General features: G+C 41.0%; 1 protein-coding gene across 1 annotated transcript in view; it reads right to left on the minus strand.

Annotated features, from left to right (window-relative positions):
- Positions 1–535: 535 nt before the first annotated feature.
- The window catches only part of FAM151B (family with sequence similarity 151 member B), an 80117-nt gene continuing 57025 nt past the window's right edge, over positions 536–23627 (minus strand). The window contains exons 4-6 of the mRNA XM_033926128.1: positions 19116–19333; positions 5886–6021; positions 536–1247 (exon numbers count right to left, since the gene is read on the minus strand). Coding sequence (XP_033782019.1) covers positions 1088–1247; positions 5886–6021; positions 19116–19333 — 514 coding nt within the window. The 3' untranslated portion in view covers positions 536–1087. The remainder of the gene's footprint in view (positions 1248–5885; positions 6022–19115; positions 19334–23627) is intronic.

The raw sequence follows: 23627 nt of genomic DNA on the forward strand, positions 1-23627 counted from the left end.
GCCTGTCCCATCGCCAACAAGAGGATGCTCAGTCCTCCTGCCGGAACCCCCTCCCCCCCAAACTGGTAATCGCGGGCAAGAGGATGCCCAGTCCTCCTGCCGGAACCCCCCTGGAACACCCCTCCCCCCAAACTGGTAATCGCGGGCAGGAGGATGCCCAGTCCTCCTGACGGAACCCCCCTGGAGCCCCCTCCCCCCCAAACTGGTAATCACGGGCAAGAGGATGCCCAGTCCTCCTGCCGGAAAGCCTGACGACCCCCCCACTCCCCAAACTAACCTCCCTCCCCCAACTAACCTTTACATGTTGGTCGGCTGGACGTCCAGCCGACGGGCCCGCCTCGTGGAAATGAGACGGGCCCGCCCCTTCCCGGCCCATCCCCGCTAAATCTAAGGCCTGATTGGCCCAGGCTCTAGAAGCCTGGACCAATCAGGCCTTAGGCATAGCGGGTCCGCCCATCCCCACTAATCCTCTCCTGGGCGTCCTATACAGAATCAGGGCCTAAATGTGAAAATGGTATTTAATGAAGAAGATCGAGGCATTATCAAGTTTTTCCAATAAATTAAACTTTACAGTGGTCGTTACAAATTTGTTGAATTTATGAAGGGGATTGCAGGATACAGATAGAGGGTTACTTACAGGTCATTAAGCGAATAGGGTATGAACGTTTTAGGTTAGAAGCACTTACATGCCATGGACCTGGGGGGGCACCGCAGGAGCGGACTGCTGGGCACGATGGACCCCTGGTCTGACCCGGCAGGGGCAATGCTTATGTTCTTACAGCAAAGAATTGGACCTGGGGGGGCGGCCTAAAAAAGATTGATGAATTGGTGGAACAGAATGTCAGAAGGATACCGAATGCATGGGAAGAACTTGAGCAACACATGATTAATGCTCCACTAAGACAGTGACCAGACACAAGATATGTAACAACAGTGGTAGGGTGTAGTATGTGGTACTGTTATTGCCTTGTTTTCAATACATTTACTGAAAAATTAGACTTAAACAGGTACAGAGTAACTCATTGTGAGTTAAAATGAACAAGTCCCCCTTTTTTTCTGGTCACACGTTTGTATTTGGCAATATCTTTTAGATCTTCATTTCACTTTCTATGGCCTGTCTGAATTCACTGTTACATGGCTCCGATAAATCAAAGAAAACCTTATTTTTATCAAACTTCTCTCTGATAAACAGCAGGTCTTCCAAAGAGTATGCGTCATCTTTTCCTGTCCAGATTGTCATGCTGTATCTGCATTAAAAAAACATAGTTATGAATTACTATCAGAAACACGTCATCACCAGTTTCAGACAGCTGCTCAAAATAGTGACAACTCATTATATCTGAATCTGCAGTGCCACACAGGCACTTTTACTGAAGATTTGTCACTATGGCATTCTTACACTGGAGACTGTAAATAAAGTTAATAATAATAATTTATTTTTATATACCACCAAACCAAAAGGTTCTAGGAGGATCACAACAAATAAAACGGATACATACAGTGCAGATAAAATACATCAAATTATTAAATAAAAAAAACTTATTAGAGAATTAAAACAGGATGCATTAAGATAGCAACCTATCAGATAGTTGTTTCTTTAGCAATTCTCTAAAATCAAAATAAGAAGAGACCTCTAACATAATTTTTCCAAGCCATACATTCAGTCTAGCAGTCTTGTAACAGATGCTAGCATTGTCATATTAATATAGAGACTCTGGATCACTTGTTATATTTTTGTCCATTGATACTTAATTTCTGGAGGTCAATTTGGGGACCAATAAATCTTATTCTTGAGTCATCTATTCCCCTAACTTATGAAGCCATAATTTGTGGTACGTTACTACAGGTTAAGCCTACTTTGGATAAATATAAAAGCCATCTTTTCTTGATCATGACGGGAATAGCTATCCAAATGGTCACACATAGCTGGAAGAGCCATGACAGAGTAAATTATACATTTTGGTGGGCAAATGTGTGTACCACATATAAATATGAGAGAATGAATGCGGAATGTATGGGGTTTAGTAGTTCATTTAATAAAGGGTGGAGCCCATTGAATACATTTGTTACCTCGCAATAAGGGTCATGTATCTTTCCTTTTCTTAGATTTCCTTACACATCCAGGGTAGGTGGGGGGAGGGAAATGTATTTTGATGATTTAAATTACTTAATTATAATATTGTAATCACATCATATGTCTTATTGTATTAATAATTGGGAGGAGGATGGGAGAAAATGATTGTTTTATGTATTACTTGTGTAGTTAATAGTGCATTTTATGCAGTATTTTATGTTCAATTAATTGTATTGCACTGTCAAAGTTTGAAAATCAATAAAAATTAAAAAAAAGAAACCCAACTTCTTGTAACGATAATATTTTGTGAAGGGATGCAGTTCTACATGCTCACCAGATGTTCTGATTGAAAACTTTCTACAGTACCCAGAGTGTCCGAAGACAAAAAAGAAGATCTGCTGTGAAGAACGATAAACCAAGGACAATGAGAAGGCCTGTAGACAGTTGTACAAGATGCAGGCAAAATTTATTATGAACAAATAAACACATTGTTGCATACAAATAAACCACTTATAGCAACATGGGACATGGTCCATGTTTCGATCAACACGTCTTCCTCATGCACCAGGCTTCAAGCCACAAACCTTTGAGTTTTCCCGTCGGAATTGCACATATAGATCACTTTTCTCCTGTATGCCTGTTATATTTAGATTGTACGCTCTTTGAGCAAGGACTGTTTGTTGTACAGCGTGTGCATCTGGTAGCATATTAGAAATAATAAATAGCAGTAGTCAGTGACATTGCTTTCATTTCCAAGTAAGAGGACATAGGACTGCAGGGCTGGACCACAAAACTGCTATCCAAATGGGCGCACTCAGAAATTACTTTTCTAATGATAATTTGTGACATATCCATACTTTGAATGCCAACAGGATCTGTACCCAACTCTTAAGCACGAGGATGTACACCAACTGCATTAGTCACTATCTTCACCACGGTCAAGAAATGTGTCCACATCATAGAAAACTAGACCTCGACCCACCACCTCAAACTAAATAAGAACAAAAACAAATTCCTTTGGCTAGGACCATTGTCTGACCCACACTACATTCTGAGAATTACAGTAGACAATGCAGAGTTTCCATTAGAACTACAATCCCAAAGCTTAGGAGCAGAAATCGATAACCAATGTTTGGCCAATCAGGGACTTCCTTCAGCTCAGCCCTAAGGAAGTCCTGATTGGCTCAGGCGTCTCAGGCCCCTCCTCCAAGGGAGCCAATCAGAGCTTTAGGTCCCTCCCCATGTATCACATGATGCATCAGGGCGGGGCCTAAGGCCGGCATTTTGGCAGAGGAAGAGCAGGAGGACTTTGCCATGGCTTCTGGAGGCCTAAGGAGCAGGAGGGACTGAGTACCCCTCCTGCTCCCAACTTTAGAGGTATGGGGATGGGGAAGGGGGTCTGCAGTATTGGAGTGTGTGGAAGCGCCGTTGGCAAGAGGAAGTCAGAATCCCTCCTGTCATTCTATTTAAAGCGACAGTGACATTGGCGATGGGCATTTTGGTTCAGGGAGGGAGAGGGGGCACTTTATGGGGGGGCTTTTTTTCTTTTTAATCGAACAATTATTTTGCTGCTTTTCCTGTCACTACTGTCAGGGCTCTGTCCCGACTCAATTGCTCATTGGGCGATTGAGTCGGGAATTTGCATGCAAAAAAGATAGTGAATCAATCGCTGTTTTAAAATCAGCCAGGAATCGGCCAACAGTGATTGAATCGCTGTCTTTAATGAATCTGGGGGATAATGCATAAATTAGAAAGTAAAAGACTAAACTACAATCATTCTAAAAACAAGAGGAGTAAAAAAAAAGATTCCCTATAGACCGGGGGGGTTATAAAGACTTGATTAAAAAAATAGATTCACAATTAAAGAGGCTTCTTTGGCAACAGATGAAACAATAAGGGAGACTAGAGAGAATCAGGAAACTTCTCACTAGTCTTTTGTCCAATAAAATTTATGCCAGCTTCCATGTCCATACCAAATATCAATCGGTCAATGTGTCTTCTCAATCAAAAGATTTTTTCTCTCTCTATTTTTTGGGGCATCAGACAATGTCTGATGCCCCAAAAAATAGAAAGAGAAAAAATATTTTGATTGAGAAGACACATTGACCGATTGATATTTAGTATATTGCACTGGCCAATGTAGAAGTATTGATTAGCTTCCATGTCCATGGCATAGTGTGCAAATCCAAAGTGACTTTGAACTTTTCAGTCTCACCTCCATGTAGCACCACCATGGAGAAATTTTTTTTCTCACTCTCAGGGTATGTTTTGGGGATTTTCAGCAGAGCTTTTTGCTCTGCTCCTGAAACAAGTTTTTAAAAGAGCAGACACACCCAACAGCCTACAACAATCCATATCTCCAATGTCCTTGCGGGTTCTCTACTGGGTTAGAAGCTAGGGTTTGCCCTTTTGCAGATGATACCATGATTTGTAACAGAGTAGACACCCCAGAGTGAGTGGAAACATGAAAAACGATCTGCAAAAGTATTAGGTTCTTACCTCAAAAATCTTCTTTCTTGTAAATGTGCCTAGTAGTTTAGAATGCCAGGTTTATGCATCTGAACCCACAAGTTGCTTGCAGAATGATATCACTCATCTTTCAGTTCTGCCTCCTTCCCAGTAGGCTTGTACCTGCTCCCCTCAGTTTGTGCAAAAGCAGTCAAGAACCATTGCAATGGAAGACATCACTGGAAGGAGGGCAACGGGGAGAACTCCCCCAACTCTGTACTTCTGTTTTGCATCAAAATTATACAAAACTCAGACTTTTTTTCAACTTAGCTGAGAGACAGAGAAATTCTTCAAGGTCAGACATAGACTGAAATTAAGACCAAAGGCAGGCGAAGTCCGCTCACAGGGAAGGGCTTTAGGACTACTAGACACATTTACATGGAAGAAGATTATCAAGGTAAAAACCTAATCTTTCTTTCTAATGTAATGTGTCTAGTAGTCCTGCTAGGAATGTACCAAAGCAATCCCTTGAGGCTAGGGTGGGATTACTCAGCCTGCTTTTAATACTGAGGATCCAAAACTGGCATCCTTCCTGACTGCCACATCTACTCTATAGAACCTGGTAAAAGTATGAAGAGCAGACCATTTCTATGGGGGAGATTGCCCGAGCCTCTGCCCAAGAGGTAGCCACCCATCTGGTGGAATGTGCCTTCAACGCGATTGGTGGCTACTTAAAACAGCCCATATTCTGTATAGTCATGTGAAAAAATTAGGACACCCCATGAAATATACAGTTCTTTCTTAAGAAATGTTCACATATCAATATCAAATCTTTTTTTATTTATCTCTGGAAAAGAAAGTGAATTTTCCTTGAAGAATCTTCAACTTTAGGAAATCAATAAAAACATACCTGTTCACCCAACTCCCCCGCCCATGACTGATAGATTACAAAGAAATGTATATTGATTCAAGATCCTCGGTATGTGTCACGTTAGGATACAAACTTCTACTGAAAAATCTTGCACTAAAGTTATGACAATTTTTACCTGTAAACTGTATATTGGATCCCTAGTATGTGTGGAGTTAGGATAAAAACTTGTTTCAGAAAAATGTGTACTGTAACTATGGCAACCTGTTAACTGTATATTGTATATACAGTAACCTGTAACCCATCCTAGGCTCTTTGGGGAGGTTGGTATAGAAAACGAAGCAAATAGTCAGTAAGTCAGTTGCTGCTGAAGCCCACCTCCAGCCCATCCAGATGTGTCTAGCTATAATTGGGGCACAGATCATAGAAGACTGCCTGGCACTAACTTTAATTCCCAATTACTAGAATAAACATTCTTCTCTGCTAGTTACTCACTTGTTTGATCTTTGTAATAACCAATGCAGCTCAGACCATGACTGGCGTAATAGAGCTGCTCTGACTGGGAACGTAATGGGCTGGCTGTATCTGTGGCATATACGCTCCATTTCTGCCATCATCTCCCAGGTATAGCCTAAAACAGGAAGACATAAGTGAATGACAGATGTTACGCTCAATATTGACATTCATGCATCACTAGCTGGTAAAATTCCAGATAGATAAATGCTTTCTTCAAACACAATTGTCTACCAGCTGTCTGTCACCCAATCAATCAGCAGATGGCGATGTCTGCACTCAGTATGGTAGCTTGGTTGTACCAGCCCAGCTAGAGTTAGAACGATATTTCTTCCATAACTTGAAATCTTCACATGCTCTGAGTTTTACTGAGCAAAGCTAATTTCTCCAGAAATGTGATACAGCTGGTCAGTACTTAAGATATACAGTAGGAAAAGAAATAGCAAAATACTCATCTTGGTAAAATGTTTAGAAATGTTCTATGTTCATCTAGCTGAACAGCCAGTTTTGAATTTTAAACCCACATTTTCAAGGCTCTTATTAGAGTTTACAATAGTGTCTTTTGGCATAGGTCTCCTAAAACCCCAGCTTTCTGTAATTAAAGGCTGATTATTATTATGAAGAGCTGAAACCAGTGATTTTGGTTCCAGCTGAAACCCCTAGTCTTTGTCATTTTTGATGACGTAACCCCCACCCCCCTTGATCTACTTGTACCCGTTCTACACCACTCAGGATTTTGTAGACTTCAAGCATCTACCCTCAGATGTCTCTTTTCCAAACTGAAGAGTCCTAACTTCTTTAGTCTTTCTTCATACAAGAGGAGTTCCATCCTATAAGCATCGGAAGCAGCGCAGAGCATTCAGTGTGTTGGCCTGCACTAAAAACTGCTATCACAATTTTGTAAAAGGGGGGGTTATCATCTTGGTCGCTCTTCTTTGAACCTTTTCTAATCCTGCTATATCTTTTCTGAGATAAGGCGACAATATGAGGTCGCACCATGGAACAATACAGAGGTATCATAACATTCCTAGTCTTGTTTATCATCCCTTTTCTAATAATTCTTAGCATCTTGTTTGCTTTCTTGGCCGCCATGGCACATTGGGCAGAAGGTTTCAGCGTATTATCTATAATGACACCCAGATCTTTTTTCTTGGGCACTGACCCCAGAGATGGACCCTAGCATCCGGTAACTGTGATTTGGGTTATTCTTCCCAATGTGCATCAATTTGCATTTGTCCACATTAAATTTCATCTGTCATTTGGACGCCCAGTCTTCCAATTTCCTAAGATCATCTGCAAAATTTGGGCCCCTCAAGCTGCATTAAGGTTTTTTTATCGCCTACCGCTGCGGTAAAAGTTCCAACGCTCATAGAATTCCTAAGGGCATCAGAGCTTTTACCGCAGTGGCCGGTGATTTTTAAAAAAAACCTAAGGTGGCTTGATAAAAGGGGGATTTAATCACCTCACTCATGGTTCCAATTTCCAGATCATTTATTTCAAATCTCTTTTATTGTTCAAACAAAACAGTACAAGTACACAAGCAGAACAATAAGGCAAGGTGTTTGAACAAGGTGTATATTAAACCCAAACTACCCCATGGCCACCCACCCACCAATCACCCCCCAAAAAACCCTGAGTAAGGAGGCGAGAGGGAGGGGCATCCATGCTAAAAGGCAAAATAGAAACACTCAATTAGAGATTCAGGACATTACTACGAGCATCTATAGTTAAAGAAGACCAATAGGGTTCCCAGAAAGTCTGAAGCTAGCTGGAGGCCCTTTATAGAATCCATATCAATGACTTTCATATGTTCCATTTTCAATTGGTGAAGCATCAGCATATGCCATTCAGAGACTGAGGGAGGTGCAGAATCCAGCCAATGTAACAGGATCAGTTTCTTGGCCAACAATTCCAGATCATTTATAAATAAGTTAGTTAAATAGCACTGGTCCCAGAACAGATCCTGCAGCACTCCAGTATTTATACTCCTCTATTGAGAATAACAGCCATTTAACCCTACCCTCTGTTTTCTGTCTGATAACTAATTCCTAATCCACAATTGAACATTGTCTCCTATCCCATGACTTTTATTTTTCTCAGTATCCTCTCATGAGGAACTTTGTCAAAATCTTTCGGTAAATCTAGATACACTACATCAACTGGCTCACTTTTATCCATGCGTTTATTCACAACTTCCAAGAAGTCAACCAAATTAGTGAGGCAAGATCTCCCTCAGCTGAACCCATGCTGTCTCATTAAATCATGTTTGTCGACATGTTCCAGAAGTTCACTTTCTGAAAAACATTACCTGCATTAATCCTTTATGTTTCAAAGTTGTCAAACTTGTCAAGCTTGTACACAAGGCTAGAAGAAAAGGGCCAATATATGCAGAACTCTGAGTACTAAGGCTTGTCTCCAGGTTCCTCAAACACACCTACCAAGTGTATCTTAGGGTTTGCTCTTTATACCTTTTCCAATGAATAGTCATTGGATCCAATGACTATTCTGGTCTCCTGCAATTCTCATTGACTTCATTTGGCTCGCTTGAAAAGTTAAGTTGGCTGTGGTTTCATTTTGCATCTTGGGGATTAGGCTGGGGAGGACTCTATGAGTGGGTTTTCAGTTTGATTCACTCTCTCACTAGTTCACTGTTTGTGACTTATTTATTGTTATTAATTCTGCACAGTTGATTTTGCACACTAGGGACGCCTGATGATGGTGTGCAGGCGGGGTGATTCACCTCCGTCTTTGTAAGTGGAAGCGCTGGAGTTTGTTCTTCCGTCGCTAATAACCTCACACTGAGAGCGTCCCTACTCCTTAATTGACATTTGGTATTTGTGTGGTTTGGTTTGTTAGCAGTGATTAGCTGATAGACACACTCATAGAGTCCTTACTGACATTTTTTGCCTTCTTTTTTGTATCTTTTTAAGCACCTTTTGGCAAACGTAGAGGAGTTTATAGTATTAGTTTGCACTCATGCATTAAACATATCAGTGTGATACCCGAATAGGGTCTAGGTACATTTTAATACATTTATTCCAACTTATTTATCTAATTGATAGGCTCAAAACAAAGTACACACACAAGAAAAATACCATCAACAACAAATGCCGGCCACAATTAAGGCTTCAAGTCTTAGATCTTTATTTTCCAGGTAGTTTCAGGGATTCTCTGAGGATGAAAAATATTCAATGTGTTATTGCTGGACATCTGTTCTGGATTCAAAGCAGGCAAGGGAAGAGAATACCAGAAGAGTCTGTTTTTAAGGAGCTGATTCAATAAACAGCTATTTCATTGTTTTTGCTTCTTGTTTTATTGCCATCTATAGGCTACTACTCAAAATCAGAAGCTACAACCGCATTACAAATAATAAATGATTAAACTGTATAAGAATTCATCATCATTAAAACTAAAATCTTCATGGTATCACAGCATAAATTAAACATATAAATCTTTTTTTTTTTTTTTGTCATTTGAATTTGGAGGCTGATAGTTTTGAGCTAATAAAATTAAATTACTCAACAAACTTTGTTCCCCAAGCAGGCATTTCACAGTCTCAAACACCAGGCATACTGGCAACACTGCTGGATGTTTAATGCACCTACAGAATCATCAACATGGAGCCACTGCTAATGCGAGAGGCATTCAATAATATAATTTATCTACCTCAGTAGGAAAGAAAAGAGTTTTCAAAAAAATGTTTTCTTATTTTTCCTTTTCTTAAAAAAAATCTTTGATTTTCATATATCAACAGTGCAATACAGAAGTATATAAACATATAATAATAATAATAACTTTATTTTTGTATACCGCAATACCACAAAACAGTTCAGAGCGGTTTACAGGAGAAGAGACTGTACATATACAGCGAAGTTACAGAATATCAGAAAACAGTTCAGAGCAGTTTACAGGAGAAGAGAACTGTACATATGCAATGAAGGTACAGAGAATTAGTTATCAAGTGTATGGTATAAACCAGTGGCAATTACAAAATGATTCAATAACTGTTGCAAGGGGGGTGCAGAAAGGGGAAAGGAAAAATAACTGGGGAAGAGGGGGAGGAAGGGCAGGGAGGGAGGCGAGGTTGAGATTAGTAGTTTGGTTGGGAGGGCGGGAGTTAGAGGAATTTATCAAAGAGGTATGATTTGAGAGATTTCCTGAAGGATAGGTAGGTTGGGGCAAGAGAGATGAGGGTGGTCAAGCAGTCATTCCATTTGCCTGCTTGGAAAGAGAGGGTTTTGTCCAAGAATCTTTTGTAGATGCATCCTTTTGGAGAGGGGTAGGCAAACAGGTGGGCATTGCGTGTACGGTTAGAGCCTGGGAAGACGAAGTGGTGTGACAGGTATATCAGGGCTGAGCCAGTTAGGGTTTTGAAGCAGAGGCAGGCAAATTTTAAGATGACCCTTGCTTCAAACGGTAGCCAATGAAGTTTTCTGCAGAAAGGGCTAATATGGTCTGACTTTTTGAGCCCAAAGATAAGGCGGACGGCAGTGTTCTGGATGAATCTTAGTCGTTTAATGGTTTTCTTGTAGGAGCCCAGGTATATGATGTTACAGTAATCCAGGATGTTTAAGATTAGGGATTGGACCAGCAAACTGAAGGTGGGGAAATCAAAGTAATGTTTGATAGAACGGAGTTTCCAAAGGGTGGAAAAGCATTTTTTGACCTGGGCATTGGTGTGGTCTTCCAAAGTGAGGCATCGGTCCAAGATGACTCCGAGAATTTTAATAGTGGAATTGATTGGATATGTTAAACCATTAAGTTGCAGGGTGGTGGTCGTTAGTTTGTGGTGGGACTTGCAAGGAAGAACTTGGTTTTTTCTGGGTTTAGTTTCAGTTTGAAGCGTGTGGTCCAGTTTTCAACCATGGTAAGGACAGTTGAGATGTATTGTTCTGTCTCTTGTGACAGTGAGGTGATAGGTATGATGATTGTAATGTCATCTGCGTAAATATAGGATTTCAGGTTACGGTTCGATAACATGTGTCCCAGTGATGCCATGTAGATATTGAATAGTGACGGGGATAGGGGGGAGCCTTGGGGAACTCCACAGGGGTTGCACCAGGTATGGGAGAAGGTTCCGTCGTTATGGACTTGGTAGGTTCGGTTTTTTAGGAAGCCTGTGAGCCAGGTTAGTACTTGTCTGGAAATGCCAATGGAGTCGAGGCAACTAATCAGAATGTCATGGTCTACTACGTCAAAGGCACATTCATCTTACAGACATACATGAGAATTTAAACCCACCCAACCATCCAATAATTAGTCAACTAAAACATAAATACATAGATTCTTTCAATAACCTTTACCTATTTAAAGTAGTAACGTAATCCCACTCTCCTCCCACCCACCTGGATGTATGTATTCAAAGGGCTAAAATTAAGATAAAAGTATCCCTCCCTCCCCCTTCCCTGGATGTGTATGGAAATAAACAAAAATTAAAGACAACTATAATGAAGAAATAAAAGATGTAAATTGTCCCCAAACCAATTTAAATAAATTGCTATGCCCCAACATGTCAGCATTAATTTTCTCATATCTATAGCTTGAACAAAAATTTGCCCACCAAAAAGGAAAATTGAGGCAATCATAATTTTTCCAATTACGTGTTACCATCTGCTTGGCTATCCCAGTCATAATTAGAAAAGGCCGGCTTAATATGCAATAATGTTCTACATATGACTACCTCAATATAGTCCCTGGCGATGCGTCAAAACCTTTGAGGACAACAGTGCATCAACATTTGCATGCAGGACAAATGCGTACCACTGCTTCCGCCGCTTTCAGGCCTTCCCTTTTCTGCTCTAAGGGGGGTGTGGGGGAAGACCGAATTGTAGTTGTGGGTTCCTCCCACAACCCCCCTCAGAGTGTAAAATGGAAGGCCTCAAAGTGGCGGAAGCGGTAACCCGCATTTGTCCTGTGCTCGAATATTGATGTGGGATTGTCAGTGCGCCATTGTCCTCCATGCTTTTGACAGTGTACCATAGTCCCCTGATAGCTTCATCCACTTTTCCTGCAATGACTTTAACCCCTTTGAAATCCCCTTTCCTTGATGTCTTCATCATTTGAAAACTGTTGTCCACGAAGAGATTTATTCAAAACTTGGAACATGAAATAATCCAAGGGAGCCAGGTGAGGACTGTAGGTGATGGTTCAGCTGCTGAAATTCACATTCTCAAGTTGACAGCTTGTGATTTATGAACCGGTGCATTGTTGTGAAGAAGCAGCATGCCTAATGTGAATTTTCCTCATTTTTCTCCTCGATTGACTCCTTCAAGGCAATCATTGTGTTGGTGTAACTCTCCCTGGTTAGGGTTGTCTTGTGGGGCATGAACTCCCGAAGCAAAAGTCCTTCAGCATCCCAGAAGACAGTTGGCATGACTTTGCCTACAGATTTTTTTCTCTTGAACTTTTTTTTGGGGTGGGGAATGACTTGAGCTTCCACTGCATCAACTCCATTTTGGACTCAGGATCTCTGTAATAGACCCAAGTCTCATCTCCAGTCACGAAACGATATAAAAAATTCACTTGGTCTTCACGGAGCATTTCCAAGTTCTCCTGACAGCACTGGAGCCTCATGGACTTCTGACATGGCATTAGCATTCTTGGAACCCATCTTGCACTAACCTTGGACATGCTCAACTTTTCATGAATTATTTTCCAAACTGTACCTGCTGAGATGCCCATTTCTTCAGCTATTTGGGAAATTAAATCCTTGACTTTTTTGCACAATTTTGTAAACCGTTCTGTTATTGCCTAAGGAAGGACGGTATACTATATTTTCAGATGTGCTAACACCGTTGTGTATTACTAACAGACAAGCACCACATCACAAAATGAGACCTGTGACAAATAACATACCTTATTACACACTAATAAGATAGTGCCTTTTAATATATTTAGCCCTTTATTTCCTCTTGATTATATAGATTAAGTCAACCAGGAAACAGCTTTTACAAGTACATGTCACTTTTGGGGTGAGGAGAAGTTTCACTTGAAATTACCCTGTAAATGTCTTGTAAAGTATTAAATTGTTAGATATGTGGTTTTTTCTGACCCCCTGCTCCCACACAATTACCGTATTTTTCGCTCCATAAGACGCACCCTAGATTTAGAGGAGGAAAACAAGAAAAAAACCATTCTGAACCAAATTCTCCCTGCCAGGCTCTGCACCCAACCCCACACTCCTTGCCAGGCTCTGCACCCTGTCCCCCCTCTGGTGGTCTAGTGGTAGACCGGGATAGGGCGGGCAGGGACATGGCACAGATGTCAAGGCAGATGACTTTTTAAAATATGCAATGTCACTTCATTAACAACTAAAGAAAAATAGACAAATGTAGTGCAAAATATAGAGAGCAGATATAAATTCTCCAAACTTACACATTTTGATCACTAAGTTGAAAATAAAATCATTTTTCCTACCTTTGTTGTCTGGTGATTTCTTTTTCTATCTTTCCTTCCTCAAGCCTAACAAATGTCCCTTCCTCCCTCCCTCCTTCCTATGTCCGCCTTAATGCCTTCCAGCCTTTGTCCTCTTCCACACCCCCCCTTTTGTCTGGTGATTTCTTTCTTTCTCTCTCTTTCTTTCCTTCCTCAGGCCCAACAATTGGCCCCCTCACTGCCTTCCAGCCTTTGTCCTCTTCAGCGCCCCCCCCCCAGCTTGTCCACCTGCCCGCTGGATTTAATTACCTCCCGCTGCTGCTGCTATGAGGACACGTCGATGAAGCAGCAGCGGTGGGGGGGGGGGGGGGAGGGACTTCTGGCTCAGCAGCGGGTTGAACTCGTCAGTGCAGCACCGCAAGCCATGGCTTTGCTGTGGCCCGAGAGTGAGGGATGAGTTTCACTCCCTCACTGCGCCCGCCTGGCCTTTCCCTTCCTCTACTTGTGGCAGCAGCGAGCAACTAGTAGCAGCAGCGGGTGAGGGGTGGGTGGCAGTCTAAATAAGGTAACAAGCGGGGGGTGGGTTGGTATTCGCTCCATAGGACCCATCCTTTTTTCCACCCACTTTTGGGGGGACAAAAGTGCATCTTATGGAGAGAAAAAAATATGGTAACTAATTTTTTTCAATGGGAAATCTAATGCTGTTGATATTACTTTAGTTTTTAAAATATTGAACGGTATGGCATCCGAGGACTTAGTGTTAGGAAATATTGACCAGGAGACCATTACCTTCTGAAGTTTCCTCAAGTTGTAACAAGGAACCAAGCCTTCTCATCTCCAATCCTCATCTCAACCAATATTTTACCCAAATTGCTGTTGTTGTGTTGGATAACTGTCAGCACTGGTGGTAATATGCAAAATACAAAATATCCCAAATGTGTTTCCCTTCATCTCTTTCCTTTTAAATTTTGTAGTCCTTCCCTTATACCTTACATCCTTCCCTCACCCCCCCTGGCAACTTTGATCAATTTGTTATTGAACCGCTTGTAACCCCGCTCAACTGATGTAAACCACTTGTAACCTTGTTTAATTGATGTGAGCCGCCTAGAACTCTTCCGGGTATGGCAGGATACAAAAATAAAGTTATTATTATTATTATTACTTTCATGTGAATGTGAAATCTGTTTTTACCATTGAATATATGTTTTAAAATTTTAAGCCACCCAGATGGTATTTCACTTTGTGTGGGATAGTAAAATTTTAATAAACTTGGAAACTTTGGTGATGGCCTCAGTGACACACCCCATTCCACCATCCATGATGTGTGGGACCTCAAAAATACTGTGTACTTCCATGAGTAGATTCCTTCTTCCAGATGTATTGTTTTTAAACCATTTTGAGATCATTTTAACATAACAATGGATACGACATATACATACATAAACAAATCATTTTGGAAACCCTTAAGGACAACAGGCATAGCTGTTTGCTTATCTGTGAGTATATTGCTGCTTGACTTGTGGCTCTTGACACTGCCACTTTGGACTAGTAGGTAAGGATTCTAGAGTTGACAATTCTTGGGCTGATTTTTTTTCTTATATTTTCATTTTCTTTTATCTTATGTAAACTTCCCTTGGACTTTGGGTATCTGCTTTGATGTTATGAAAATGTAATAAACTAGAATGAGTAACAAGTGCACTCTGGATGCTAATTTTCAAAAATGCTATAAAAAATATTGATCCCTCACATATTATTATTCTGTTTTCACCTGCGTTCTGAGAGATGGGCCTTGGTACTCTTGAGGCAGTTGACATGTGCTACGCAGTGATATTACTAACATTATGTACAGTAGGAAATCAATGTAAAAAAAAAAAATGACAGGACACCTACACAGAGCTGTCAAAGAAAAAGCACAGACACTTAGAACACACAGCCTTAAATGAAACAAACACACCTACTGAAATGCCAATTCTAAATCACCTAAAGCAATAAGATATATTCAAGAAATCCTAAAAGCCCTCTGGGAAAATCTCTTCCTACATGTGAATGTGTATCTCTACAAATAATCTGTATCCCAACTCACCCTGGGCAATTTTTGAGGGTTGCTGGAACTGCTCTGCTTCAAAATGCCCAGCCATTCCTATGCAAACTTCTAGAGTCTGCTGCTACATGAAAACTGGTCACAAAAATAAGGACTGGAGGGGGGTTCATAGACAAAAGCGCGCGACGACAAAGGCGCGACGACAACCCAGCGCAGACAACTGAGCGCAAGGCGGAAGCGCACTGAAGAAAAACACTATTTTAAAGGGCTCCGACAGGGAGTGTGAGGGGGAGAACCCCCCCCCCACTTTACTTAACAGAGATCGCGCCGGCGTTGTGGGGGGTTTGGGGGGTTGTAACCCCTCTCGTTTACTGGAAACTTAACTTTTTCCCTCTTTTTTAGGGAAAAAGTAAAGTTTTCAGTATAACCCCCCAAACCCCCCCCCAACGCCAGCGCGATCTCTGTTAAGTAAAGTGGGGGGTTCCCCCCCACACTCCCTGTTGGAGCCCTTTAAAATAGTGTTTTTCTTCGGCGCACTTCCGCCTTGTGCTCAATTGTCTGTGCTGGGTTGTCGTCGCGCCTTTGTCCTGTCACCTTGGAGGGGTATAACAAAATGCAAATATAAACAAGTACGCTCCAGTATCTACTGAACATGCTGTGGTACCATTGCGGCAGTGACTCATCACTCACACTGAGAGCATTTTTGCGCCCGCTGATCCTGTGCCTTGAAGCAGTGATGTTGCTCTGTTGCAAAACGATGGCCACCATCCGGGGATCTTGAGATTGAAAAAATATTAATGAAATTGCTTATCTGAACAAACGTTTATTTACTCCATTACCAGTGTGAAATACTGTACTACTAATGATGCTTTTTTTGTGTGCCAGTGATGGATGATATGAAGTACAGCCGATGTGCACTTCACTCTGTGCGCTTGGAAATGTTCCTTGCGCTGTCTGAGGCTTTTTTCTTTCATTTTTTTTGTACAGCGTTTAGCTTTGTATACATGTTCAGCAGACACTGAAGAGTACTTGTTTAATATTTAATACTTGTTACAGAATTTTGACCTTAAATACTATGAACTGTGCAGCTAGACAAAACCTGTTTCCCCCATTAATATTTTAGATATCTATAGAGTGATTGAAAACCTAGGGCAAAGTTTTAGAGACGGCCCAGAACCTCAGGTTCTGGGATTACAGACTCCATTCACAGTTTACACCTATCCAGAGTAGGTTTTTGCCTTTCCTCCACTCAAGGGCACTCAGCGCAAAAAGATGTTTGATAACCTGGCAACGCAAGCAGCAAAACTTAACCACTCCATCTTCAACCTGTTGACGGCAACGGGTGACTTCAAAACTTTTCGAAAAGAAATCAAAACCCTACTTTTCAAAAAATTTATCCAGATATCTTAACCCAACCCTTCCCCCTCCTCCTAGATAAATTCTCCCTCAAAACCTCCACTTAAATAATCTCTTCCTTCCCAAAACACCAGCCAAGTATTCAGATCCCTGAAATGTTACGTAATCTTATTTGTACTCTAACTGTAATCTATTTGTTATATCACACAGTAACGTACAGTCAATTTAATATCCAATTTGCAAGTTCTTCCAGAATTAATCCAGGTATCTCTCCTTCCTTGTAACCAAAAAAAAAAAACAAAAAACCCCAAAACTGTTGTAACTTCACTGGAAATGTCCAGTTAGCTCTTTTGTAATCCGCCTTGAACTGCAAGGTATAGGCGGAATAGAAGTCCCTAATGTAATGTAATGTAATGTAATCACTATTACCAAAAGAGCCCAGGAAATGGTGGAATGAATTCTATATTCCTGAGTACTAATATTTGTTATTTATTTGGTTTTATATCCCGTCCTTCCAGAAGAGCTCAGAACGGGTTACAAGTTTACATAGATAATAAAAAGTATTTATACAAAGTGATGGCAAACCTGGCATGGCAGAACATTATCTGATACAGATGGCAAAACATATCCCCTCCTCCTTTTTACATAACCACAAAAGCAGTTTTTAGCACCAGCCGGGGCACTGAAAGCAGTGTGCTACTCGGACACTCATAGCGTTCCTATGAGCGTCGGAGCAGTGCACAGTATTCAGTATGCCGGCCAGCGCTAAAAAACGCTTTTGCAGTTTTGTAAAAAGGGGGGGATAGTTAAAACATGGTAAAACATAATATAACAAAACATGAGACATAAGAATGGCGAGCATAGTATGGCAAACAAGATAGTGTCAAAATACTTTAAACCTTCAACTGAGGCCCTAGGCCACTCCAATACTCATTCAATAAATATACAGTGCTCCCCCGAGATTTGCGGGGGTTCCGTTCCAGGAACCCCTGCGAATCTCAAAAAAACGTGAATACGTTTTTTCATGGGGGAGCCTGAAGAGGGCAGCAGAAGAGCAGCCGGAGCGCCGCGAGTGCAGGAAATCACTCGTGGTTTGCTTCCTGCATGAAGTCGGGCCTTATTAATCTGGAGTTGCGTGTCAAAGCAGCTCCTGATTGGATAAGGCCCGACTTTGTGCAGGAAGAGGCGGTCGGAGCGAACCACGAGTGATTTCCTGCGCTCGCGGTGCTCCGGCTGCTCTCTCCTGCCTCTCCCACTGCCCTCTCCTTGTTGGCGGTTCATGGTCCGAAAATACCACAAATGACCGGGACTGCGAACCGCTGACCGTGAACAATCAGGGGAACACTGTATTTTGCAATACTGTTTTCTTATTCCATTTGTTTGAATAAAAAAGTTTTTAAATACGTTTTGTTTAATCCCATAATCACATCAAAATTTCTCATACTGTAAATTTTAAACAAACATTTATACCCCGCAAAACCCCAGTTATGTTAGATAGATTGTGAGCCCACTGGGACAGATAGGAAAAATGCTTGAGTACCTGATTGTAAAACCACTTAGATAATCTTGATAGGTGGTATATAAACACCTAATACAAACTTGAAAAACTTACATATCTATGCGGCTGAACAGCAATAGCGAATTTCCAATAATCTGGGCGTGTTGGATTTTACAACATCATTTGTCTTCGATATCATAAGAATTTGCTAAATAAGTAAGACTTTAATTATTTCCTAAAGTCCATATAAGATTCTGAGGCAATGAGAAATTTACAAAACATCTGATCCCAGAGGGCTGATTGATAAGCGAGTACGTAATTGATTATAGTGTCTTTTATAGTGACAATCCCTAATCAAAGGAAATTCAAATAGGGTAGAAATCCATGCTGAGCGTCTTGAGTTAGGTGAATTAATAAAGCTCTCCACTAGATAACTGGGGGTCATGCCATGCAACGCTTTATAACATAAACAACCCGGCTTAAAAAGCACTCTAGCCTCGAAGGAAAGCCAATGCAAACTCCTATAATAAGTTGTGATGTGCTCTGATTTGTTTAATCTGAAGATCAAGCAAACTGCTGAATTTTGACCTAAGCATAGACGATCAAGGTATAATTAAAACTAGCAAGAGATAATGCCCTTGGTCATACTTGTAGGGAGGGAATGATACTTGGGAGTCCTCAAATTTGGTCCTCATACAATAGCGGCAGTGTATATGCAGATCTATGCCCTAAAAACCAGACCATTATGTTGCCTTCAACAAACAGATCTGGGGACTTCAGCCATAGAGAATTTTCATATACTTATCCTGGATCACATGTGTAAAGTTTTGAACTTTGACCTGTACATGTTACTCTATATTATATTTTAGTACAACATACTGTGTTATCAGATCATCTACTTATACAAGAAGAAGACAACACAATTTATAGTCTACACTCTTACCTTCATTGCATTTTTGTACATGCCACCCAGTTGCCCATCCCAATGACAAAGTCACATCTGAGAAGTGGGAAGTCACAATGTCCAGAAATCCTTCAGCATCCAATGGCAGGGTGATTCCACCAGGACCCGGAAGAATATCAGCATTGATCCAAACTGGACTTTTAAGACATGTCTTTACATGATCCAAAAGCATCATAGATGGTTTGACAGCTTCTAAACTATAAAAAGAGTTTGACAAGAAAAGAGATTGATAGCCAAAGATAGACATAGCTGTACGCAAATACAGAATACTTGGGCCAGCCCAAGAATATCTGAAGCCCTGGGCAAACTTTCAGTCATGTACATGCCTCAGAGACACCACAAAGCCTTATACTCTACCCCTGCAGTCCACCATTTCTGACTCCCTTTCTTACTCCTCTCCCCAAGTCCAGCTATCTCCTCCTCCCCTTCAATTCCTACTTTTTGAGCAAATATGTAAATATAAATAACCTAATCACCTAATAAGCGTTATGAATTTTTAAATTCACATAGAATATACCAGTAGTTTTTGTGTTGTTTTAGAAACATCCAGAACAAGATTGTACATCTGGCAGGATGGAAAGGTGGCATGATGGTCCCATATTTGATCTCTTAGCGGTTTCAACGGCACTGGGCCCTTTTCATCATAAGAATAATTTATTGAATTTTCTATTTTAAACTAATTATTTATGGAAATAATATGTTGGCACAGTAATTAATATAAATAATCTCATCTCCCCTTTCCTACCTCCCATGTCCAGCATCTCATCTCGCCTTCCCTATCTCACTGTCCACCATAACATTTCTCCTTCCCTTCCCTCCCCCCTCATTTCCACCATCTCATTTATTTCCATTCCTCTCCCTCTATCCATCATTGTCTTTCTCACTCCCTAGCCCCCTTTCAACAACCAGCATCACATTTCTCTTTCCCTACCCTCCTCCAACATTTGACATCTCAATTCTCTTTCCTGGTACCCCAATGCCCAGCATCTCCCCTTTCATTTCCTCCTGCCAGACCTGCCAATAACACCACCCTACCTCTGCCTGAACCAGAAGCAAAAGTAAATTAGTGCAGTGGAAGGTGATCCAGCATAGGTCAATGTTCAAGTACTGCCTTATCCTACCCCCCCCTCCCCCCCGATGCATACTTCCTGTTGGAGGAAACGGGACCCAACAGAATTTGAATGTGCATCTATGCTATAAGGTCCCACTACTGCAATGGAAAAGATGGCCTGACAGCTAAGGCTGATGAAAAGATGAGACAGTATTGAGAAACTGATTATAGAATTGACCTGCAGGAGGGGGAGCAGGGCAGGATTGTAAGACATGAATGGAGGAGTGAGTGGCAAGTATAAGACTGATTGTGTGATTGATGATATCAGTAATGATTTGAAAGAGAGGGAATGGGAGTAGGGGTATGTGTAGGAACTGAGAATATGAAGCGGTCTGAAGGTTCGGTTGTGAGTTTCATTTCCAAAAATAGTGACCCAAGGGAGGGTCTATTCAAAGTAAAGGGGAAGGTTTCACTATGACATCCAAATCTGAGTTTGCCCATTTTATGGAAGTTGCAGAAAAATCCAGTACCAAAAATGTCTACCCTGTTTTTAAAAAATGGCTATTTCAGATGTGTTCTATCTTTATAAACCATTTAAAAAAAAAAAAAAAAAAGTCCAAAAGAAACACACAAAAACAAACCATTGGGATGTAGGAGGAGCCAGCATTTTAGTAGACTGGCCACATAGACATCCTATCAGGGGTAGGGAACTCCGGTCCTCGAGAGCCGTATTCCAGTCGGGTTTTCAGGATTTCCCCAATGAATATGCATGAGATCTATTTGCATGCACTGCTTTCAATGCATATTCATTGGGGAAATCCTGAAGACCCGACTGGAATACGGCTTTCGAGGACCGGAGTTCCCTACCCCTGTCCTAGATGATCAGTGGAGCACTGCAGTGAACTTCACGTAAAAGGTCCCAAGTACACACCTCACCATAACCCTTTATATTGTATGGTGAGCCCTCCAAAACCCAACTGTACACCACACCAATACGTAGCTCTTATGCCTGCAGGTATCACCTTTATGATGGTACTGGAGGTTTTTTGGTGGGCTCACACCTTCCACCTCAAATGTAGTAGTTAGAGTGGGATATGGTCCTGGGTCCCCTTTTCTGCAGTCCATTGCACTCACCACCAGGCTACTCCGCCAGTGTTGTTATGCTCGTTACCCCTCCTCCTCCTCAAGTTGCTTCACTGGCTCCCCCTTCATTTCCACATACAGTTCAAACTCCTCTTATTGACTTACAAATGTATTCATGCTGCAGCTCATCAATATCTCTCCTCTCTTATCTCTCCCTACACTCCGCCTTGAGAACTCCATTCATCAGGCAAGTGTCTCTTAGCGGTACCCTTCTCCTCAATGGCCAACTCCCGACTCCATCCCTTCTACCTTGCTGCGCTGAATGCCAGGAACAAACTGCCTGATTCAGTATATCAGGCTCCGTCTTTACTGGCATTCCAATCCAGGCTGCAAACCCACTTTTGTGACGTTCCATTTAGGTCCTAACCCAATCAACTTGTAAAGCACCTATTTCTGCCAGTCATTCCCTCCACAGTCCCCCACCCTATCATTCCCCTTCTAATTCCCTACCCGATCAGCATATATAGATTCACCCTTTTGTCCTGTGTGTCTGTCATAATTAGACTGTAAGCTCTATCAGGCAGGGGCTGCCTATTGCATGTTTAATGTACAGTGCTGCATGCATCTGGTCGTGCTATAGAAATGATTTTATTTATTTAGATTTCTATCCCGTCTTCTCAGCAACTCAGAACGGGTTACAAAAGGACATTCACAGTGTAGGGAGAGGACATGAAGCTAAAGACAGGGACCACAGAGGACAAAAAGAACTACAAATGGAGGAGATGATACCGATAGACGCATACAAAGGCATAGTTTCCTAACTATGTAGGGAAGAGAGGTTAAAGAATGTAGCAAATTGTTGTTACTCCGAACACCTCCTTGATGCTCTACCAGGACTGGGCATAGCAACTTCAGCTGTGATATAGGCAGGTATGTACTGTTTCATTTACATTTTTGGGGGGTGGAAGGGAGAGGATGTGTTTGCATGTTACTTTAGGGTTAAGATGCTAAACTTTTGGCAAACATTTACAAAAACTTAAGTGCTTGCTGTTTTATATAGGCCCCCTTTTATCAAGCCACGCAAGGGATTTTTAATTGCAGACCACTGCGGTAAAAGCTCCGACGCTCATAGAATTCCTGTGAGCATTGGAGCTTTTACTGCAGTGACTTGCGATAAAAAACCCTTATGCAACTTGATAAAAGGGGGCCATAGTTGGGTGGAATGCCCTTACTTTGCCTTGGTATTTCCCAGATAGCGCTGAGGTGTCTGGATATTCAGCGGCACTATAGAGATACTGCTGTTGAAAATCCATCAATAGGGGACTTGTTTTTTTTTTTTGTATTCTTTATTCATTTTCAAGATTACATAAAGTGTTATAATATATTCATTCACATAAATAATAAATACATCACTTAGAATTATTCATTGATACATCTCATAAATTCTTAACCCCAACCCTATCCCATTCCACCCACCCATATATTTTATTATCATATAAAACATGTGATATTAAAATACCCCCCCCTGCATCTTAAAATAATAATTAATATAAGGGAATCAGTTTTACTTTAATCTTTGCAATATTTCGTTAATGGTTTCCATACATCCTGAAACCTTTTAAGATAGCCCCGTTGTACTGCAATAAACCTTTCCATTTTATAAATATGGCATAAAGAGTTCCACCAGAAATTGTAGTTTAATCTCTTCCAATCTTTCCAGTTAAATGTGATTTGTTGAATGGCAACTCCAGTCATTATTAATAATAATTTGTTGTTATTTGCCGAAATCTGACTTTTGGTTCTCATTTCCATACCAAATATTACAGTATCATAAGTCAATGCCGTTGGGTTTTCTAATAAATTATTAATTTGGTCCCAAATTGATTTCCAAAAATTCATAATGTATGGGCAATGAAACAATAAATGATCTAAAGTTCCTACTTCTAAATGACAATGCCAGCATCTATTAGACAAAGAACTATCTAGTTTTTGCAATCTAACAGGGGTCCATAACGCTCTATGCAACAGAAAAAACCAAGTTTGTCTCATAGATGCTGACACCGTACATTTCATCCTCCAAGACCAAATTCGTGGCCATTGAGATGCAGTAATTTCATGCTTAATCTCAATGCTCCAAATATCTCTTAAACCAGTTTTTAATTTCTTCTTAGTAAATCTATTTAATAATTTATACCACTGGGAGGCCTGGTGACCTAGGAAGTCTGTCTGAAAACAAAGGAATTCCATACTATAATGATTATTAAGATTTTTCCAGTCAGGGAGCCCCGCCTGAATGGCATGCTTCAGTTGCATCCATCTAAAATTTTCTGATTTATTAAGTCCAAATTTATGTTGCA

The sequence above is a fragment of the Geotrypetes seraphini genome, chromosome 1 (assembly GCF_902459505.1).
Source record: "Geotrypetes seraphini chromosome 1, aGeoSer1.1, whole genome shotgun sequence".
In the NCBI taxonomy this organism is placed as follows: domain Eukaryota; kingdom Metazoa; phylum Chordata; class Amphibia; order Gymnophiona; family Dermophiidae; genus Geotrypetes; species Geotrypetes seraphini.